At 43.5% G+C, this 23,687-nt stretch overlaps 1 protein-coding gene across 2 annotated transcripts in view; it reads left to right on the top strand.

Annotated features, from left to right (window-relative positions):
- Positions 1-23,687, top strand: part of ANXA4 (annexin A4) — a 76,919-nt gene that overhangs the window by 18,901 nt on the left and 34,331 nt on the right. For both annotated transcript variants that reach the window (XM_068983513.1, XM_068983522.1), the window contains one exon: positions 8,272-8,324. In XM_068983513.1, coding sequence (XP_068839614.1) covers positions 8,322-8,324 — 3 coding nt within the window. In that variant the 5' untranslated portion in view covers positions 8,272-8,321. The remainder of the gene's footprint in view (positions 1-8,271; positions 8,325-23,687) is intronic.

Below are 23,687 nucleotides of genomic sequence, written 5' to 3'. Positions count from 1 at the left end.
TGGGTTGGGAAGATCCCTGGAGAAGGAAATGGCAAAAAATCCCATGGACAGAGGAGCCTGGTAGGCTACAGTCCATGGGATCACAAAGAGTCGGACACGACTGAGCGACTTCACCTTTTGCTGCTGTTTCCTATTAGAGTGGCGGCATGGATTCGCCCTCACTAGCGTGAACCTGTCCCACCCGTGCTACTAGCACCTGCCAGACCTTGGGTCAGAGAGTGAATCCACACGTTATTATCACACATGTTACCCAGAGGCAGGTCTACCACCTAACGTGTAGACAGGGCTGTTTCCCGTCTCCAGGGAGGGTGGGGCTGGGCGCTGTCTGTAGCCTTCTCTACTCAACAATCCGACCATGGTGGCAATGAGCTCTTTCTGGGGCAGGCGTTTCCACTCCATTTCTACTCCTGCTTTCTTTGTGTAGTTACAGCACAGCCTGGGAATTGCTCTCTCAGCTGTTTGCTAGACATTTTGATCTGAATTAGGGGAAAATCAACTGAGAGATCAAAAGAATAGTTGTATTTCAAGCCTGGAGGGGCGGGGCCTCTAATCGCGTAAGTAAACTGCCATCTGGGGCTTGAGCAAACATGTCAGAGCTGCGTCAAACCCCATGTTAGACTCTGAATGAAAGCCCGTGCTGTTTTTGGTTCATATCATAAGCTGGAAGAGTTATTCCTAGCAGCCCTTCTTTTTCTCCCTACTGGTGTACCCTGAACAGTCTAAATATTGCTGATGTTGGGATAAACATAATCAAACGGTTCCAGTATTTCTAGCCCTTGACTGTCTCCATGGCGTAATGCGTCAGTCAGTCTCTGATGTGGGCAGCGCCGAGGGTACTTTCTGATTGTGGGTGGAACGCATCCAACTGCGTACAGGATGCTCGACCCTGTCATGGAGGGGAGGGGCACAGAATGTGCCCGGATGGGGTTTGGATGGAAACACTGAGTACCTCTCAGCTGCAGATGACATGACTCTGGCCATGTGTTGGCTCCAAGAGACACTGTCACAGAGCCGTGTTGCCTTGTTCTTCCACTGGATGGCTGAACTAGGGCAGGGGCATGTGGGGTTAGAAACACACTCTTCAAAGAGCCACCACTCTTGATTGGGCGCTGTCTGCCCAAGTGGGGGCCAGTGTCCAGCAGATAGGTTCGGGAGGAGTGTTTTTGTTGTTGTTTTTTTCATCCAGCTTGTTAAAGATACAAAGAAAAAGAAAGCATTTAGCTCAGCAAAAGATGTGACAATTTGAAGTTTTGATGCCACTGTTACTCCTAAAAGCTTCTATCACTGACACCTGCCTTAGTGTATAATTATACACGTGTGTAAAAATACATGCATTTAGCATGGTATAGCATCATGAGTACATCTCTAGAGTAATGGCTGTGACTGAAAACATATCTCCTACCACCTACTACATGAGTGACTTTGGGCATTATGCTTAACTTTTCTCAAATTTAAGTTATCCTGCCCAATTCACTGGACAGTGAGAAGGGGAAGCAATATAGTGTTGATAAATCACCTGTGTGCTTAGTTGTTCAGTCATGACCGACTCTTTGTGACCCCATGGACTGTCGCATGCCAGGCTCCTCTGTGCATGGTGATTCTCCAGGCAAGAATACTGGAGTGGGTTGCCATGCCGTCTTCCAGGGGAATCTTTCCAATCCAGGGATCGAACCCAGGTCTCCCACATTGCAGGCAGATTCTTTACTGTCTAAGCCACCAGGGAAGCCCATGATAAAGCACCTAAGCACTCAATGTAACTAGATGGTCAGTAAATACTTATTTAAAAATAAAGCCCGTTTAGCTCCAGCACACCTAACAAAGAATACAAGGCCAGCTTTCCTGATGCTGAGCCACTGAGCAGTGCCAGAGGCTACCCCTTGGAGGAGTGAGCCCCATGACCAGGAGACCAAAGGCTGGAGATGAACCTTCAGAAAGGGTGTAGAGTCCTTGGAATGGGAAGTATGTTCAGCAGAGTTCTTGCCAACCACTACCAGAATTTTTTTTTGTTAGGCTACTCTCAAACAGACAAGGCACAAGGGGGTAATTTTCGATATGAAGGTAACAAATGGAGAGATTAAGGTTGCCTTTTAGCACCTAGAATGGTACCTGGTCTGGGACAGGCATTCAGATCATGATTGTTGAATGATTGAGATGAAACATCAGTGAAACTATCCTTTTAGTTCCATGACTGAGAGTAGTACTTGTGTTAGCAGTGCATCTCTTCTTGTTTCTATGCTAACTAGCCTGTGAGGAGGAGGGGAATCCAAACAATTTGTCTGCAATTAAAAGGCAAAATAATTTAAAAACACCTCCACCATCAAAAAGCCCACCGACCAGAATTCCAAAGATGTCTAGTCGACAGGTGGCACTTGGAGTCACTCGGATAATGAGAGAAAATTACTTAGGAAAATTGGAAACTTTATACTATGAAAACTGAAAACAGTATCCAGAGAAATATTTATAAAATTTATTAGAATATGCAATGATTTGTGCCTGGGGAAACTGAGGTATTAATGTGAAGTAGAAAGGTGTTTAGGAGGGCAGAAGGTGAACTAAGAGTGCAGGGCCCAGCCAGCTCTCCCAGCAATCATTAAGGCCACCTCATTACTCTTTTTATTTTTCTAATCTTATCTCTTAATACAATATAGGACTCGCCATAAACAACTTTCATTATTGTATTATCCATCTGGTTTGTAGAGTGGAGATAATGTCAGGACTCCAAAGGTTAGGTAGATTAAGGCCATGTAGAGGAGTGTTTAAGACATGTCCTTCCTTCCTTCTCCCTGCCTTTTGGACAAAAGAATCACTGGAGTAGAAAACTTGAATAGACTTGGGCATGATGTGGGAACAAATGGTAGAGAAAGAGTGGGGATGTTTTAAATTATATGTAAAATGTGTTTTTTAATTATTTGTGGATTGAAATTTTTACTGTTCCAACAGTGCTGTGAATAAGTGGCTAAAATTTGGACAAAAGACTGTTAATAAGTTACTTGCCAGGTGGTGGGTTGAAAGAGATTCTTCTCTAAGAATTGCTTAGCAAGCAAGTCTTCAACTTTGCCTTCACTTAGCCTATACACTTTGCTTGGATTAAGTGTTTAAAAATAAAAAACCCCATCCAGGGAACAAAATTTCCTTTAACTTTAGAAGAATGAAAGATCCAAGGAAGAAGAGTCGCTTTCATGTTCCTATTTCATAGACAGTTTTAAAAAGCCTTTAGTGCCTGGGTGGGGCCCAGTTGCACTCTCCACAAGTCCACAGACTAAAAGTTTAAATTTGTCATCCTCTGGGATTTAAAGTGAAACCATGTGCCAAAGAAAAATGGTGAATGAGTCACTCACATGTGATCTTCCAGGGAGGAGAAGGATTCAGTGTAAGAATGTGTCACAGGGCCATCAGACCCCTTCACAGTGAAGGGTAAGAGTGCCAGTCTTGGGTCAATGTTGTGCATCTGAATGGAGAACAACTGCCAAGTTATGCTGGGGTCTCAAAGAAAGCATCTGGTCATGGGGTGAATTCACCGTGGTGTTGCCTCCAGCAAGACCAGAGAAATTGTATTTGTTAGCACATCCAGAAGGGGTTCATCTCTTAGGGACGGGTTCATATTTATGGGCTTACCATTCATAGGCACTCACATGCTTGCACACACGGTTAATTTATTTATTTATGTTGAGAAATATAACTATTACTTAGAAAAAAAATCCGTATACTGCAGTACTTTGTAGAGAGGTCCGCATGGGAAGCCAAACTCCAGTCAAGAGTTTCCTTGGCAATCAAGGAATCAGAAGGAAGAGTTTTAGATGGATAAAATTCATCTTCACAGTGGGGAAATATCTGATGCCTAGAACATTGATCGTGGGGCCAAGCCAACCTTTTTTGAGGCCAGGCTTTTGATAAACATTTTAGAGTAAACCTCAGTGACGGTTTTGGGTTGAGCTTGCATTGCTGTTGGACAGAATTTTTCTTTAAATATGTCTAACAGCTTTTGGCCAGCTGGCTTCATCTCGGTAGCCATTCTTCCTCCTTAGATGAGTTTGCATATCATTGTTTTAATGATTATTTACTGATTTTACTAGTCAGTCTCATTTGCCTGCTGTCCAAAGTCTTGGTGGGTGGGGAGGAATGTATCACATTGCTGTCTGCGTGGCCTCCCGCAATATTACCAGGAGTGGGCCTTGTTCATGCATCTGCAATCTGCTGTAAGGACTTAAGAAACTATGCTTGAGTCAGCACTGGGTTGCCAGTTTCTGGCAGTGATATAATAGGGCAGTATGTGAAGTAGTGTAATAATTGTCCTTCTGAACATCTTATAAAAAAACAATAGGAGTGTGTTCTTGACATACCTAATTTTTCTTTATGAATTCATTGTAAATTATTTCTGAAAGTACATGTAATCTTAACCTGAAATAGATTGAATTTATTTATAGCTTAAGGCTTTCCAGGTGGCTCAGTGGTAAAGATTCCATCTGCCGAGCAGGAGGCATGGATGGGTTCAATCCCTGGGTTGGGAAAATTCCCTGGAGTAGGAAATGGCAAACCCATTCCAGTATTCTTGCCTGGAAAATTCCATGGACAGAAAAGCCTGGTGGGTTACAGTCCATGGGGTTGCAGAGTCGGACACGACTTAGTGTCTAAACAACAATTTACAGCATATTACTCCCTTATGCAAAGGAATATGTATTCCCTTGGGATAAGTCTCTTATGTTGAGTTACCAGCTTTCTTTCAGTTGCTCTAAAACTATGTCCTAAAACCTTTGAGAGCCCTGTTCTGAGCCTTAGGTGTCTGTTTCTCTCTGTTTAGTTGCTTAGTCATGTCCATCTCTTTGCGACCCCATAGACTATAGCCTGCCAGGCTTCTCTATCCATGGGATTTTTCAGGCAAGAATATTGGAGTGGGTTGCCATTTCCTCCTCCAGGGGATATTCCTGGCCCAGGGATCGAACCTGTGTCTCCAATGTCTCATGCATTGCAGGCAGATTCTTTGCCACTGAGCCTTCGGAGAAGCCCTAGGTGAGAAGTTCACATATTACAAAGAAGATGCAGGTTCCCACCCACATATTGGTATTTTAAAAGACTTCTCAAACATATGGTCTCTTCAGGCTTCATCTTTCCATCTTGAAGAGTCCTGATGCTTTTAAGGTCATTTGAGCTATGCCCCAAACTGAATGTGTCTGCATTTCCCAGATGTAAAGTTTGAGGCACAGTTGCTAATAATTTGCCCCTCTCCTGACCCTGGAGCTGCAAAAGGAGCTTATACAACCTCAGAGTTGTATACAACAACAGAGTCTGGGTCACTGTGAACTTGGTCATACTGATCAGCTTATGGGATTGTAGGCTGGCTCTCAGAGAGAAAGAGTGAAAGAATCAAGGAGGCTGAGGCAGAAAAGGTTCCTTAGAGCAGTTGTCCCCAGCCTTTTTGGCACCAGGGACTGGTTTCATGGAAGACAGTTTTTCCGTGGACTGGAAGCGGGGGCAGGTGGCGATGGCTTCAGGATGATTCCAGGACATTACATTTACTGTTGGCTTTATTCTATTATTATATCAGCTCCACCTCAGATCATCAGGCACTTGATCCCAGAGGTTGGGGGTCCCTTGCTATAAGAATTCTTGGCTCTACACATGGACACGTGGGCGAGCTTTTACAGATGAAAAAGGGCCTTTCATCTTCCGGGGGCTGATGGTTCTGTGGAGTTGAGAAGAGGCCTATAGCAATTCCGTCTTGGGGGAGGGGTGTGTTGAATTCCTTCCCTGCTGCTGCCTAATTATTGAGGTGCCAGGTACTGTGCTAGGCAGCATTTGTGTAGGTTCGCTTTACATGTATTATCTGCTGTCTAATGAAAGAATCAAAGGGTGCCATTGACTGCATTCGTTTCTAAAATCTATTTAGAAACTCAGTTGATACTAGTAAATAAATACACAACAGCTGTTTTTATGTAAATGGACTTACTCTGTGGGCTGTCCAAGTTTTAAAATACATTGTCTGGCTAAAAGCACCCTGTGTTCAAATGTGACACAGCTTCTTCCTGTGGTAAAATATTTCTAGCTCATTGAATAATGACTCTCGGTATTTCCAGAAGGCTTTGCTCGAACCACCACTGAAATTTGAATTTTGTAGAATGTTCGTGTGTCATGAAATATTATTCCTTTGATTTTTGGTCAACTGTTGAAATGTTAAAAATGTTTCTCAGCTGATAGACTGTTTAAAATTAGAATGTGGCCCCTGAGCGGAAGCTTGTTGATCCCTGTTCTGTACCATTATCCTCCTGTATTTTCATCTTACTAGTATCCAATTGTCTTAGGTAGTCATCTCTTTATTTGTCAGTCTTTCCTGAAACACTGTAAGCTCCTTGAAGGTAGGTTCCTTGTCGTCTTCACCACAGTATCTCTATCAATGAAAACAATGGCTGAGATATAGAGGTGTGTTACGGATGTTTAGTGATTGAATGTATAAATTCAGACAATTCAGGAGCCACTAAATCCAATAACATCTTCCTTCCCAAAAAGTCATGTGTAAATCCTATCCCAGGGGCCACATCCTGCCCAGATCTTTCCCTCTTTTAGTACAGATCTTTGTTCCTGTACCATTAATAGTATTTCAAGCCTTCCTGACTCCTTGGCTTTGACTCTAGTCTACTCCCTAGAATAGTAATTTGCTAAAGTATGTTTTGTCTTACATTATTTCTCTGCAAAATCCAACCCTTTCACTGTTTCTCCGCTGCCTACATTATAAGTCAAACTCCTCAGGTGGACATACAGGGCCCTTGATAATCAGTTCCCCGCCTGCTTTTCCACCTGTATCTCTGAGCCTTCCCTGGAGCCCTCTGCTCCAGCAGCCTCGCCCTGAAGCCACAGCTCATCCCCACCTCTGCACCTTTGCTCAATCTGTGCCTCAGGGCCATTGACATTCCCCGCAGGAAGGGATTGACCCCCAGGTCAAACGGGGTAAGTCTGCAGTGAGTGATGGGAATCAAGGAGAAAGAAGCTGAGCCTCAGAAAGTGGAAGATGAAGAGTGACTGTGGCCCAACAGGACTTAGTTGGTGATAAAGTTGGCCAAGAAGGATGCAGTTATTCTGGGGGAATGATAGAACAAGGCTCCTTGATAAGATTGGGCTTCCCTAGTGGCTCAGCAGTGAAGAATCCACCTGCCAATGTAGGAGGTGTGTGTTCAATTCCTGCATCAGGAAAATTCCCCTGGAGAAGAAAATGGCAAACCACTCCAGTATTCTTGCCTGGGAAATCCCATAGCCAGAGGAGCCTGGCGGCTACAGTCCATGGGGTTGCAAAGAATCGGACACAACTTAGTGACTAAACAATAACAACATGACAGAGTTATCTAGGCCAGCGATTTTCAAACCACTGTGCAGACGGATATTTTGGGAATCTTGTTAAAATGCAGATTCTTGCAGTAGGTCTGGAGTGGGGACCTGGGATTCTGCATTGTAAAGAACTCACAGGTGATGCCCGTGCTTCTAGTTCTGGGATAATTCTTTGAGTTCAAGGATCTCACCAAATGCTCAGAAAAGGAGCCTTTTCTGTAGGACCTGAATGTGCAAACAGGAAGCCAGTTGCTGCCCCTCAGAGGCTCATCTACAATAAAGACATTTCTTGCATTCTAAATGACTGAATACATGTGTGACGGCTCAAGGCTTCTTGTTGGAGGGGATGCTGAAGAACCAAAGGCAAAGTGTGTAAGGCTGTAGCTTAAAGGGAAAGAACACCTTTAAGTCCTGAGATGGTGGCAGTGACAGTGGCCACTGGGAAAAAGAAAGGTCTAATGTGAGTTGGGCCAGTGGCCTGCTATCTTATATAAATGCACGCACGTGCACACACACACACACACACACACACACACACACACGAGTCGTTCAGGGTAAAGGCTGGAGTGCAGCACTTTTCCCCTGATGTAGTCAGATTATCTTTTGTCTCCAAGAGGCACCTCTTCTGATCCACTAACACTTACAGTGTAGAATCTAGGCTTGGCTTGAGTTCAAGTGATATAGCTCACCCTAACTAAGCAAGAGGGATCATTTCTATAATGTGTTATCTCCAAGCAGAAGAGCAGCTAGGAGACTGTCTGGCATAATTCACTTGCCTCTTAGAACAGTTTCTCTTTAATGATTAGCTCGGCTCTTGTCTCTTTAGCTAATCAATAGCTGCCGTCTTGATGAAATTGGGTGTTATTTCCCTGTGGCTTAACTTTGTGCAAACTGTGAGTTATCTTGATTAATGATTTTAATGACAGTTCTCTCATCCCCTCTGCTTTTATCACACAGGAACTTCTGCTTGACTGACCGAACGGTGACCCCGACATAGAGTCATAGTCATGGTAAGTTGGGGATGGGCTTCACCCTTCCTGGTGCCAGCCCCAGACAGGTACAGGATGTGTAATCAGGGCCTGCTGTCTTATACAAAGGGTTGTTTGCTCAGCAGAGGGGAGGGAGGAGGAAATGGAAAGGTATTTTCTTTTTTTTTCCAAAAACACCGTTTCAGGGCTGGTGAGTCGCCCGAAACACTGGTGAAACCCTCTTTCAGGGCTGCTGAGTCTCCTGACCCTGAAAATTAATTCAAAGAGGGACTCCTTTGAATCCTTCTAACATCTTGAGATGCAGAAACAACTTATTTCTCTCTGCAGAAGCACGACGTGTTCGTTGTAGAAACTGTAGGCAAATAAAAAGGAAAAATCCAAAATCCCACCGCATTTCCCAACAGGAGATGACTGCGGTCTGCTTTGGGTGCTGCCTTATCTTTTTAGGCTCATCAGGAAGAGTGTTTTAGCTTCTCATCCACCTCCTGCTGCTAGCTGTGGCTGGACTCCTCTGAGCTTCGTTATCTGATCTCTGGGACAGGCAGGGAATTGGATCCCTTTGAGGGTTCCATAAAGCTGCCTGCTAATGTGGAAGCTGAGCCGTTCAGCTGCACATGCGGCCCTACCTGAGGCTGGCCACCTGCTCTCCTTCTCCTGCCCAAATGGGAGAATGAGAAATGAGAAGTGAATGGGCAGGTGATGCTTAATCCCTGGTCTTCTGGGAAGAAATAATAGAAGTAGAATCTTATATCCAGAGAGGACCTGGACATTCTGCCAGCTCTAGACGCCTTCCTTTAGGAAAATGGAGGTGTAAACTATACTGAACAAACAGTAATATACGTTTAACATATTTTTTTTGTTAGATATTTTAGAATTTTCTTCATCATCCTTGACAGTCAAAGGCTTACTCATGTCTGTACCAAATCTCTTATGCTTTCATTTAAAATCTATTTGTTCTTGATGGGTTCTCCCTGGACATGTACAACATTTATTCAGACATGTTTATGGTATCCCTACTTTGTGCATGGTATTTGGCTCTGGGGACTCAAAATTAATGGGTTGCTCTTCCTGTTCTGAGCAAGTTCTCAGCCTTTCTACATGTGAAGACTATAACCAAGTGATCCTTTCATGGGCTTTCCACTGAGGAAAACTGCCTCAGTTGCTCTTGTTTTTCTTCCTAGACCCTGTTTTCCCATTATGACTATTATTTATTGGACAGATAAAGTATATCTTTAAAGGAAAGGAAAACCATTCGATATAATCACAGTATTGTAATTTCCTATTATTTTCCATCATTTTAGTTTTAGATCCTACTCATTCAATAGTGGTTTTGAAATAGTAGTAATAAGAACATAAAAAAGAGTTAGTGTATTCACTCTAACCTTTGCTATGCTAACACATGTTTATATTACATCTTATATTAAAATTATTTACTCTCAATAGTGAAGTTATGGGTGTTTTGATTTTCTTCTTAATTCTTTTAAAAAATTTTATTGAAGCATAGCTGATTGACAATGTCATGTAGGTTTCAGGTATACAGCACAGCTATTCAGATATATATATATTCTTTCCCCGAATAGGTTATTATATAATATTGAGTAGATTTCCCTGTGCTATGCAGTAGGTCTTTGTTGGTTATCTGTTTTACATATAGTGGTTAAATCCTACCTCTTAATTTATCCTTCCCCTTCCCACTCAGATTTTCTTCTTAATTTAAAAAAAAATATTTTTTCCAAATCTCTACAATGACCATATGATCCATTTCTAAAAGGAAAGCGTGTTTTAAAAGCCGTTGTTTTCATATGTCTACAAAAAATTTTCAAAGGTATAATTTACATATAGTGAAATGCACAGCTCTTATGGTTACTGGTAGATGAGTTTTGACAAATGTACCATGTGTCTGCCCTCTTCTTAAGATAGAACATTTCCTCACTTCAGGAAGTTCCTTCATGCCCCTTCCAGCTCAGTCTCCTCCCTGTCCTCCACTCCATTCCAGAAATGCAATCACTGATCTCATTGTTTTCATCATAGATTAGTTTTGCCTGTTCCCGAAGATTCTATAAATGGAGTCACAGAGCGTCTACTCCTTTTTTATGAGCATTGTATTTTTTGCACCACCCATGGTGCTTGTATCAGCAGTTTGTTCCTCCGTTCCTTTTCACTGCTACGTATTTCTTTGTATCATGTTCCAGTCTTTTGACATTTAGCATCTTCATTATTATTTTAATAACTGAGTAACAGTTCATCGATTGTGATACAATACCGATTTCTAGCTATTTGTTTCCATCATTCTTCCCTACATCCTCTGTTCCCTTTGCCTGTTGCCACGAGGAGCCTTCCTTGTGGGGAATCCCCTGCCTTCCCTGAACAGGTAATGATACATTATGCCCTGGAATTGAATCAATATGGATACTTCAGAGCTAAGAGGAACAAATTTACCCAGCTTATCTTGTTCCTGAAAAAAAGAGTCCCTAAGAATGCTCACAGATAAGCTATCTTCGCATAGTCCTCCTTTGCATCAATTCATCTTGTTAGATATTAATTTTAATCCCATACTAGGTACCCACCCCAGTACTTGCCTGGAGAATTCCATGGCCAGAGGAGCCTGGCAGGCTATAGTCCATGGCATTGCACAGAGTCGGACACATCTGAGTGACTAACACTTCCTTAGTGTCCATCAGCAATGCAGTTTGCTTTAAAAGGCAGTGTTTGAATACCATCCAAAATTCTTTCAATACTGGAATTCCGAAAGAACCTTGTGAAACATTCAACTCAGAAAGCTGTCTCCAGTGGGGGTCAAGGGCTGAGCTTGGCCATTTAGAATTTTGACAGCCAATCACCAATTTGCTTGTTGCTATTAATAGATAGTAGAAGAAAACAGATAATATGCCTGCATTAATTTCATATGGTTGCCATAACAAAGCTCCACAAACCGGGTGGCTTAATGCCGGGGACAGCCCCGGTGGATCCAGGGAATTCGAAGGGTGGACGGCGTTGGCGTGAAAAAACTCGTTTATTTATTAATAAAAGATTAGATTAAGAAACTATAGTGTAGTAGGAAGATTAAGTGGAGGAAGAAGGCTGAATAGCTTGGTTTACGCGGAAGACCAATAAAATTCCAGACAAGGAATTTGCACCATCTACGTTGGGCCACCGGTGCCCGCTTGAATATCTAAGGGTGCCTCGCCTTAAGCTCCCTTTCACGCGGATCTTAATAACCAGGGCAAATAAGTAGACCTGGAGAGCCTCCGCGCCCCAGATGGAAATTCAGCCTGAAATTAAAGTAAAGAGCAGAGGGAAGAAAAGGGAGAGAAAATGAGAGAGAGAGAGACACGGGGGGAGCCAGATTCCCCAGAAACCAGGCCGAGAGACTAGTTCAAGAAACTGGTCCGAGAAGCTGGTCTGAGAACCTGGTCCCGTCCTTTATTGTTCAGAAGGCCTTTTATACTTTTGATAAAACATGGAGATCAATGGGCAACACAAAATTATGCAGCGTTAGCAGTCCAGACTCTTATCAAAACCAGGCTTTTCTCTCTGCATACCTAATTGTATACACAAGTCTTAGGTAATTTACATCATCTTCCAGCCAAAAGGGCCAATTTAACATTTTACAGCCTTTTTTCTGATAAGGGTTTGTCAACCACAAGACTTATTTGTGTTGATTTTCCCAAGGTCTGGTGCCACTCTCAGAAAGCACTAAATAAAGTTACATTCTTACACAGCAAGGATACAGCAACTTATAACAAGTAGAGGGAGTGCAGTGATTTACAGCAAAAGAGAAGCAATTAACTCAAAAGTCTAGTGTTGCTAACATCAAAACTACTATGTATCTTTTTCTACATCCTGCTTACATTAACATCCTTCCAGGTGCCTAAAAGATAAAGAATAAGGAGGTCTGGCAGCAATCCTTGAGTCAACAGTGAAAACCGTCTACCAATATAATTTTTAACTCTTTAGAAAAGGCTCTGTATCTTTAAGATGCTTTTAAGCTTTGTGCCTCCCGCGGTTGGGGGGCTGTAAGCAATTCACAAGCTGTAAGAGGTCTGGGGAACCTGTTAGGCAGGCTAGAGAGCTATCAGAGGGGTTTAACTGAAACATCCCTTTCAAATGCAGAAGACTAAAACCCTGAATTGCCTTTTTCCCAGAGAATACCAGAAAAGCAGAAAAGCAGAGCACAAAAGCCGGCAGATTTTTGTTGGGGTACATGCTTAGGAATTTCCAGAGGGGTCCCTGAAGTCTGAGCACGCCTTGCGTATGTCAGCTTCCTTCCTCATGACCTTGTCACGGGCGGGATTCCTCACACTGGCTCCCGGCAGCTTAAAATAATAGAAATTTGTTGTCTTACTTTTCTGGAGGGTGGAAATCCAAAATCAAGGTATTGGCAGTGCCAAGATCCCTCTGAAATCCAGAGGGGAATTCTTCCTTGCCTCTTTCTAGCTTCCGGTGGTTTGCTGGCAATCTTAGGCATTCTTCAGCAGAGACTGGAGTCAACAACATGTCACTGTGTGTCTTCTCCCTGAGTGTCTTTGTCTTCACATGCTGTTTTCTAGGGACACCATTCACGTTGAATTAGCAGCTTACCCTTGTCCTCCAGTAGGACCTCATCTTGATTTAATTTATTATAATTAATTAATTTAATGACAGTATTTCCAAATAAGGGCACATTCTGAGGTACTGGGGGTTAGACGTTCAACACACCTTTTTGGGGGGATGCGATTCAGTGCCCAAGGAAGTTTTTAAATTTTTATTTTATGTTTTTTGGCTATGCTGGGTCTTTGTCGGGGTACACAGGATCTTCGTTGGTGTGCGTGCTTTCTCTAGTTGTGGCAAGCAGAGGCTACTCTCGTTGTGGTGCACAGGCTTCTCTTTGCAGTAGTTTCTCTTGTTGGGGGGGAACAGATTCTAGGGTATGTGGGCTTCAGTACTTTGGCACGTGGGCTCAGTAGTTGTGGCACGTGGCATGTGGCCTCTTTCGAAACCAGGAATGGATGGAACCCATGTCCCTTGCATTGGCAGGTGGATTCTTAACCACTGACCAAGGAAGTTAGTGTCATTGATTTCTCTTTTTCTCAGTCAAGTGTAGAAAAGTGATGAGTGTTTTGAAGTTCACCATATTCAGGAGATGAAAGGCTGGTCTTCCAGCAGATAAGACCCACACCCTCTGGGACCTGAAGCCTTTGTATGGGCTTGATGTGGACCACAGTGGGCATGAGAAGTCCAGCCTAAGGTGGACTAGCTCATAGAGCTCAAGTCTGACTTGCTAAAGAACTGCCCTATGGGTATAAAAATCCTCCATGCCTTTACAGGCCCCGTGTACATCCTTGGATCAAATTAAAAAGAGCCTTAGATCTATTTTACATTATTTTTGCCACCTTGTACAATGCTCTGTTCTAGATTTTGCTTTGACATTACCCCATAGGCTTGCGTTAGGGATATTATCAGAAACAGATATAAGAATCTCACTATTATATTTATTATAGAAATGTTACTGAGGTCATGTTGAATTATACTCATGAGAGCCACTCAGGCCACTGAGTTGAGTTTTTGGTTTCATATTTACTGTTTGTACTAAGTGTTTTGCTACGTTATCCTCCTCCATTATTACAACAGCCCTGTGGATTGGTGTCGTTATTATTCTTAACATACAGGTGAGAAAAATGAAACTTCCCCTAGACTACAGAGCTAGGAAGCACTGAAGCCAAGACTCCGACCTGGGTCTGTTCAACTCCAATGCCTGTGCTCCTTCCCACTAAGCTTCAGTTCAGTCCAGTCGCTCAGTCGTGTCCGACTCTTTGCGCCCCCATGAATCACAGCACGCCAGGCCTCCCTGTCCATCACCACCTCCCAGAGTTCACTCAGACTCATGTCCATCGAGTCAGTGATGCCATCCAGCCATCTCATCCTCGGTCGTCCCCTTCTCCTCCTGCCCCCAATCCCTCCCAGCATCAGTGTTTTTTCCAGTGAGTCAACTCTTCACACGAGGTGGCCAAAGTACTGGAGTTTCAGCTTTAGCATCATTCCTTCCAAAGAAATCCCACAGTTGATCTCCTTCAGAATGGACTGGTTGGATCTCTTTGCAGTCCAAGGGACTCTCAAGAGTCTTCTCCAACACCACAGTTCAAAAGCATCAATTCTTCGGCACTCAGCCTTCCTCACAGTCCAACTCTCACATCCATACATGACCACAGGAAAAACCATAGCCTTGACTAGATGGACCTTAGTTGGCAAAGTAATGTCTCTGCTTTTGAATATGCTATCTAGGTTGGTTATAAACTACCTCTCAAAATATGCCCACCATGTCTCCTTCACAGAGACCTACAGGTGAAATTTCCCCCAATATTAGGATTCTCTTTACAGAATTCATGACCCCCAAGTGATGCAGAGGAGATGGAGCTGACTGTCTCCATGAATCTGAGATTTTACTGGAGTCATAGGCACCAGGCTGTGGGGGTGCCTTTCAACCAAGGCTTATATAAGATGTAAAACCCTCTGCCTTTGCAGTAATTCATAGTGATCTCCCTAGGCGTTCTGTGCTATCACCATAACATCGTACCACTGGTAATTTGGTAACTTCTACCATTTGTCAAAAGAAGCATTATCAGAAAAGTCAGAAGAACCCTCTGTATGACCTCAGCCCTAAATTTAGCCTTGGTGATCTCTTACTCTCAGCTTATGAACTCAGCATCTTAAAAGCACATAGCACGCATTATGAGCAGAGCAAGGTTTCCAGATGAATCTGAACTCCATTGCCATCTGGGAACCATGGATATCACGCAGATCCTCCCCCACCGGCTGTCTCCACAAATCATATGCACATCACACCTGACATAAACTAAGGGAAAGGGGACGACACAGAACAATTTTTGGAAGTGCTGGCTATGACTAATTAGTCCAGTTTCAATGACAAGAAAACAGAATTCAGAATAGCAAAGCACAGATTGTTAACAGGTTATAGTCATATTTTGTGTCAGCGAACAGAGGGGTAGATAAATGAAAAACCAAAGCTACTTTGATTCTTTCTTCTGCTGCTAAATCAGGAAGCCCAGAAGAGCTTCACTAATTCAGGTTGCCTCTCGCTACACACAGCGTGGGCTTCCCTGGTGGCTCAGCTGGTAAAGAATTCACCTGCAATGCAGAAGACCTGGGTTTGATCCCTGGGTGGGGCAATTCCCTTGGAGAAGAGCTAGGCTACCTACTCCAGTATTCTTGGGCTTGATGGCTCAGACAGTAAAGAATCTGCCCGCAGTGCAGAGGACCTGGGCTTGATCCCTGGGTTGAGAAGATCCCCTGGAGAGGGGAATAGCTACCCACTCCAGTATTCTGGTCTAAAGAATTCCAGGGACTATTCCATGGGGTCTCAAAGAGTCGGATATGACTGAGTGACTTTCACACACGGTACAAAGAACAGCAGGGTTTTTCCTGGGCAGATGATCTCTTTTCCCTTCGTGGACACTGCAGTTCTACTTATTGATTATAATTCCGTCTTGCTTTGGTGCCTAGGCAGAAAAATCTGTGTCTTACACCAAAAAACTACACTGACCCCCTAAGTCTCTATTTCCATTTCCTTTCTACCCCCTCCTTTACTGTAATGGGTATGGCATAAGCCCTTTTGGAGGAGGTTGCCATTAACCCCACCATAGAGCTGCCAGAACTCACACACAACTGGGGAAACAGACTCTTGGAGGGCACAAACAAAACATTGTGCACACCAGGACCCAGGAGAAAGGAGCAGTGACCCCACAAGAGACTGACCCAGACTTGCCCGTGAGTGTCCAGGAGTTTCCAGGGGAGGCGTGGATCAGCTGTGGCCTGCTACTGGGTCAGGGGCACTGAGTTCAGCAGTACATGCATGGGACCTTCTGAAGGAGGTCGCCATTATCTTCATTACCTCCTCCGTAGTTTGGCCTCAGGTCAAACAACAAGGAGGGAACACAGCCCCGCCCATCAACAGAAAATTAGTTTAAAGATTTACTGAGCATAGCCCCGCCCATCAGAACAAGACCCAGTTTCCCCCTTAGTCAGTCTCTCCCATCAGGAAGCTTCCATAAGCCTCTTATCCTTATCCATCAGAAGGCAGACAGGATGGAAACTACAATCACAGAAAACTAACCAATCTGACCACATGAACCACAGTCTTGTCTAACTCAATGAAAGTATGACCCATGGTGTGTAGGGCCACCCAAGATGGACGGGTCATGCTGAAGAGTTCTGACAAAATGTGGTCCACTGGAGAAGGAATGGCAAACCACTTCAGTATTCTTGTCTTGAGAACCCCATGAACAGTAGGAAAAGGCATAAAGATAGGACACTGAAAGATGAACTCCCCAGGTCAGTAGGTACCCAATATGCTACTGGATATCAGTGGAGAAATAACTCCAGAAAAAATAAAGAGAAAGAGCCAAAGCAAAAACAACACCCAGTTGTGGATATGACTGGTGATAGAAGTAGTGTCTGATGCTGTAAAGAGCAATATTTCATAGGAACCTGGAATGTTAGGTCTATGAATCAAAGTAAATTGGAAGTGGTCAAACAGGAGATGGCAAGAGTGAACATCGATCGACATTTTAGGAATCAGCAAACTAAAATGGACTGGAATGGGTGAATTTAACTTAGACGACTATTACATCTACTACTGTGGGCAAGAATCCCTTAGAAGAAATGGAGTAGCCATCATAGTCAACAAAAGAGTCCAAAATGCAGTCCTTGGATGCAATCTCAAAAACAACAGAATGATCTTTGTTCGTTCCTAACGCAAACCATTTGATATCACAGTAATCCAAGTCTATGCCCCAACCAGAATTGCTGAAGAAGCTGAAGTTGAATGGTTCTGTGAAGACCTACAGTACCTTCTAGAACTAACACCCAAAAAAGATGTCCTTTTCATTTATAGGGGACTGGGATGCAAAAGTAGAAAATCAAGAGATATGTGGAGCAACAGGCAAATTTGGCCTTGGAGTACAGAAGGAAGCAGGGCAAAGGCTAATAGAGTTTTGCCAAGAAAACGCACTGGTCATAGCAAACACTCTTTTCCAACAACACAAGAGAAGATTCTACACATGTACATCAGCAGACGGTCAATACTGAAATCAGATTGATTATGTTCTTTGCAGCCAAAGATGGAGAAGCTCTATACAATCAGCAAAAACAAGACCGGGAGTTGACTGTGGCTCAGATCATGAACTCCTTATTGCCAAATTCAGACTTAAAGAAAGTAAGGAAAGCCACTAGGCCAGTTTGGTATGACCTAAGGGAACATTTCATGCAAAGATGGGCTCGATAAAGGACAGAAATGGTATGGACCTAACAGAAGCAGAAGATATTAAGAAGAGGTGGCAAGAATACACAGAAGAACTGTACAAAAAAGATCTTCACGACCCAGATAATCAGATGGTGTGATCACTCATCTAGAGCCAGACATCCTGGAATGTGAAGTCAAGTGGGCCTTAGAAGCATCACTACGAACAAAGCTAGTGGAGGTGATAGAATTCCAGTAGAGCTATTTCAAATCCTGAAAGATGATGCTATGAAAGTGCTGCACTCAATATGCCAGCAAATTTGGAAAACTCAGCAGTGGCCACAGGACTGGAAAAGGTCAGTTTTCATTCCAATCCCAAAGAAGGGCAATGCCAAAGAATGCTCAAACTACCACACAATTACACTCATCTCACGCTAGTAAAGTAATGCTCAAAATTCTCCAAGCTAGGCTTCAGCAATATGTGAACCGTGAACTTCCAGATGTTCGAGCTGGTTTTAGAAAAGGCAGAGGAACCAGAGATCAAATTGCCAACATCTGCTGGATCATGGAAAAAGCAAGAGAGTTCCAGAAAAACATCTATTTCTGCTTTATTGACTATGCCAAAGCATTTGACTGTGTGGATCACAATAAACCATGGAAAATTCTGAAAGAGATGGGAATAGCAGACCACCTGACCTCCCTCTTGAGAAATTGTATGCAGGTCAGGAAGCAACAGTTAGAACTGGACATGGAACAATAGACTGGTTCCAAATAGGAAAAGGAGTACGTCAAGGCTGTATATTGTCACCCTGCTTATTTCACTTCTATGCAGAGTACATCATGAGAAATGCTGGTCTGGAAGAAGCACAAGCTGGAATCAAGATGGCAGGGAGAAATATCAATAACCTCAGATATGCAGATGACACCACCCTTATGGCAGAAAGTGAAGAGGAATTCAAAAGCCTCTTGATGAAAGTGAAAGAGGAGAGTGAAAAAGTTGGCTTAAAGCTCAACATTCAGAAAATTAAGATCATGGCATCTGGTCCCATCACCATGGGAAATAGATGGGGAAACAGTAGAAACAGTGTCAGACTTTATTTTTTTGGGCTCCAAAATCACTGCAGATGGTGACTGCAGCCATGAATTTAAAAGACGTTTACTCCTTAGAAAAAAAGCTTTGATCAACCTAGATAGCATATTCAAAAGCAGAGACATTACTTTGCCAACAAAGGTCCATCTACTCAAACCTATGGTTTTTCCAGTAGTCATGTATGGATGTTAGAGGTGGACTATAAAGAAAGCTGAGTGCTGAAAAATTGATGCTCTTGAACTGTGGTGTTGGAGAAGACTCTTGAGAGTTCCTTGGAGTGCAAGGAGAGCAAACCAGTCCATCCTAAAGGAAATCAGTCCTGAGTATTCATTGGAAGGACTGATGCTGAAGTTGAAACTCCAATACTTTGGCCACCTGATTCGAAGAGCTGACTCATTGGAAAAGATCCTGATGCTGGGAAAGATTGAGGGTGGGAGGAGAAGGGGACGACAGAGGATGAGATGGTTGGATGCCCTCACTGATTCTATGGACATGAGTTTGAGCAAGCTCCAAGAGTTGGTGATGGACAGGGAAGCCTGGCGTGCTGCGGTCCATGGGGTTGCGAAGAGTCGGACATGACTGAGTGAGTGAATTGAACTCAACTTACCGTAATTTCCTATGCTTTGTTCGTTCACTGATTTTTTTCATCTATTTTATATTGAATCATATGTATTTCTCTATGCCGCCTCACATACATTATGCTAAGTCACTTCAGTCATGTCTGACCCTTTGCGACCCCCATGGACTGTAGCCCACCAGCGTTTTCTGTGAGATTCCCCAGGCAAGAATACTGAGTGGGTTGCTATTTCCTCCTCCAGGGAATCTTCCCAACCTAGGAATTGAACCTGTGTCTCTTATGTCTCCTGCAGTGGTAGGTAGTCAAGGTATTTACCACTAGTGCCTTCTGGGAAGCCCTTATAAATAACATCAATTTTAAAATAGCGTTAATAATTTAGTAAATACATTAGAAATACTCAGGGCACCTTGATCTTAATCAGTACAGTATCTCTAAGTCAGAATTCAGTTAAATGGTTTCTGCTGGTCACTAACCCATTTTTTTCTTGTTGACATTTTTAGTTTTTAGTCTGTATTTGCAGAATCTGTTGGTCTCTACTAACTTTTTATCTCACCCCACTCCAGTACTCTTGCCTGGAAAATCCCATGGATGGAGGAGCCTGGTAGGCTGTAGTCCATGGGGTCGCTAAGAGTCAGACACGACTAAGCGACTTCCCTTTCACTTTTCACTTTTATGTCTTGGAGAAGGAAATGGCAACCCACTCCAGTTTTCTTGCCTGGAGAGTCCCAGGGACGGGGGAGCCTGATGGGCTTCCGTCTATAGGGTCGCACAGAGTCGGACACGACTGAAGCGACTTAGCAGCAGCAGCAGCAATTTTTTATCCCTCGTACACGTCAGAGTGTGTCTCACTTTAAGGCGTGCTGATTTCTGGTGATGCTAGTCCTCACCTTCGGTATCTAGAGCTGCTGTCTCCTCCCCATGATACCCCCTCCTTCCCTCTGCCACTCCGTCAGGCTTCTGTCTCCTCCATTCCACTGCTGAAGCTCTTGTCAGGATCACCAGGACCTTCCATGTTCCCAGATCTGAGCATCCTTTCTGTACCCTCTGCTCACACCTACCTTAGCAGGCACTGACCTCTCCCTCCTTCCTCAGCCTCTGGACAGCACACATTCCTGGTTTTCCTTTTATTGGCCCCGCAAGGGCCAGTCCTTCTTGGCCATCCATTCGGGTCCTTCTCTGCTAACACTATGCTGCTAGAGAGGTCTAGGCTTGTCCTAGGACCCCTGTTCTTCAGTTTCTCCCCAGGTCATTTTGTCTGCTACCATCCAAACGCTGATATGTCCTAAATGTATTACTGGAGACTTGCTCTCTAGATGTATGTTGTACAACCAACCATTCTAGACTCCATTTGGATGTTTAACGAACATCCCAAACTTAACATTCTGAAAGTAGAATTTCTAAATCCCTCTCCTCACTGCCATCTCAAATCTGGTAGTCTCCAGCTTTCCCCATCTGCGTAAATGATACCACTCTTTACTTGGCTGCTTAAGGAAATGATTTAGAGTTTCACTTGCTTCTTTTCTTTCCTCACCTCCCACATCAGTCCATCAGCAGGTTCTGCCTTCTTTCCTCCAAAACATGTGCTGAGTCTGTCTGTGTCCATTTTTGCTATTTCACCGTTTACCATCATATCCCTGGATCTTGGCCCAGATTCTCAACTGGTCTCTGTATCTCCATACAGTAGCCCAAGTGATCTTTTAAATGTGTAAATCAGATCATCTCCTCCATCCCTTTGCTGAAGACCTGCCGGTGGCTCATAACACAGTTAGAATAAAATAGAAAATCCTCACCGACTTTTGTGCTCCCCTGGAAGCTCACATGGTAAAGAGTCTGCCTGCAGTGCAGGACACCCGGGTTTAATCCCTGGGTCAGGAAGATCCCCTGGAGAAGGAAACAGCAACCCACTCCAGTATTCTTGTCTGGAAAATCCCATGGACAGAGGAACCTCGTGGGCTACCGTCCATGGGGTCACAAAGAGTTAGACACAACTGGGCCACTAACACCTTTCACTTCTCACCAGCTTGTGAAGACTCTCATTCGGCCCTCGTCATGTCTCTTATTTTATTATGGAAAAGTGTAAACACATATAAAAGCAGATTGAATAATAAAAAGAACCCCTTTATACCTATAATTATTATTAACTCATGGTCAAAAATTATTATATAATCATAACTCATATATATTAATAATATAGTTCATTCATGGTCAACCTGTTTCTTCTGTGTCTCCACTTCCCCCAACCTGTAATTTTGAAGCAAATTCCAATCATCTTATCCTCTCATCTGTAAACTCTTTCAATGTGTGTAAGATTCGACTCCTAAAAAAATAAAATATAAGCACAAAGACATTATCACACCTAAAAATGTTAACATTAATTGCTTCAGTTCAGTTCAGTTCAGTCGTTCTGTCATGTCCGACTCTTTGCAACCCCATGAATTGCAGCACGCCAGGCCTCCCTGTCCATCACCAACTCCCGGAGTTCACCCAAACCCACGTCCATCGAGTCAGTGATGCCATCCAGCCATCTCATCCTCTGTCATCCCCTTCTCCTCCTGCCCCCAATCCCTCCCAGCATCAGAGTCTTTCCAGTGAATCAACTCTTCTCATGAGGTGGCCAAAGTACTGGAGTTTCAGCTTTAGCATCCAAAGAATACAGGACCGATCTCCTTTAGAATGGACCGGCTGGATCTCCTTGCAGTCCAAGGGACTCTCAAGAGTCTTCTCCAACACCACAGTTCAAAAGCATCAATTCTTCGGCGCTCAGCTTTCTTCACAGTCCAACTCTCACATCTATTCATGACCACTGGAAAAACCATAGCCTTGACTAGACGGACCTTAGTCGGCAAAGTAATGTCTCTGCTTTTGAATATACTATCTAGGTTGGTCATAACTTTCCTTCCAGGGAGTAAGCGTCTTTTAATTTCATGGCTGCAGTCACCATCTGCAGTGATTTTGGAGCCCCCAAAACTAAGTCTGATGCTGTTTCCACTGTTTCCCCATCTATTTCCCATGAAGTGATGGGACCAGATGCCATGATCTTCGTTTTCTGAATGTTGAGCTTTAAGCCAACTTTTTCACTCTCCTCTTTCACTTTCATCAAGAGGCTCTTTAGTTCCTCTTCACTTTCTGCCTTAAGGGTGGTGTCATCTGCATATCTGAGGTTATTGATATTTCTCCCGGCAATCTTGATTCCAGCTTGTGCTTCTTCCAGTTCAGCGTTTCTCATGATGTACTCTGCATAGAAGTTAAATAAGCAAGGTGACATTATACAGCCTTGACATACTCCTTTTCCTATTTGGAACCAGTCTGCTGTTCCATGTCCAGTTCTAACTGTTGCTTCCTGACCTGCATATAGGTTTCTCAAGAGACAGGTCAGGTGGTCTGGTATTCCCATCTCTTTCAGAATTTTCCACAGTTTGTTGTGATCCACACAGTCAAAGGCTTTGGTATAGTCAATAAAGCAGAAATAGATGTTTTTCTGGAACTCTCTTCCTTTTTCCGTATCCAGTGGATGTTGGCAATTTGGTCTCTGGTTCTTCCGCCTTTTCTAAAACCAGGTTGAACATCTGGAAGTTCACAGTTCACGTATTGCTGAAGCCTGGCTTGGAGAATTTTGAGCATTGCTTTACTAGCTTTACTTGTTTAATGGCATCAAATATCAAGTCCATGTTCAGGGATTTCCAGGTGGCTCAGTGGTAAAGAATCCTCCTGCCGGTGCAGGAGACATGGGTTTAATCCCTGAGTCAGGGAAATTCCCTGGAGAAGGAGATGGCAACCCACCCCAGTGTTCTTGCCTGGGAAATCCCACGGACAGAAGAGCCTGATGGGCTACGGTCCATGGTGTCACAAAGAGTCGGACACGACTGAGCCACGGAACAACAGCAGCAGCGTGCTGTGTTCCGTGTGGTTGTAGTGCTGGAATGCAAGCCTCTGGAGCCAACTGCCCCTCTACATTCATCGCCCCACTTTTATGTAAGGTGGTATCTATTTCCCTCCCTTTCTTGGAAAAGGAGCAAAGTGGCCTAAATGTGGTACCCTAAATGCCATTATGAAAGAGGAACAAATTCAAGTAGGCAAATAATATAAAAGCATTCAGCTTACTTTAAAAAAATTGTCCAATTACCTCATAAATGTCATTTTTTTTTTTTTACTATTTGATTCAGGATTCCAATAAGGTTTACCCATTATGATTATTGAAGTGCATTTTTAATCTCTTTCAAGCTATATTTCCCCTCCACTTCTCTCTCTTCTAATTCTTCTTGCAGTTTGTTAAAGAACCTAGAGCATTCATCAAGTAGTGTTGCTCATAGTCTGGATTGTGCCGATGACAGCCCTGTTGTGTGGGCTAACATTTTCCTCCTTCTCTTCTTTATCATAAATTGGTGTTTGACCCAAGAGGCTTGATTGGATTCAGGTTTGATTTCCCACTTTCTGGGGAGACAGGATTACTTCAAAGGTAATGGTGTCACTTATCTTACCCCT

Source organism: Capricornis sumatraensis, chromosome 1 (assembly GCF_032405125.1).
Source record: "Capricornis sumatraensis isolate serow.1 chromosome 1, serow.2, whole genome shotgun sequence".
Lineage (NCBI taxonomy): Eukaryota > Metazoa > Chordata > Mammalia > Artiodactyla > Bovidae > Capricornis > Capricornis sumatraensis.
The sequence above is the reverse complement of the archived record's forward strand: the minus strand, read 5'-3'. Positions and strand labels throughout refer to the sequence as shown.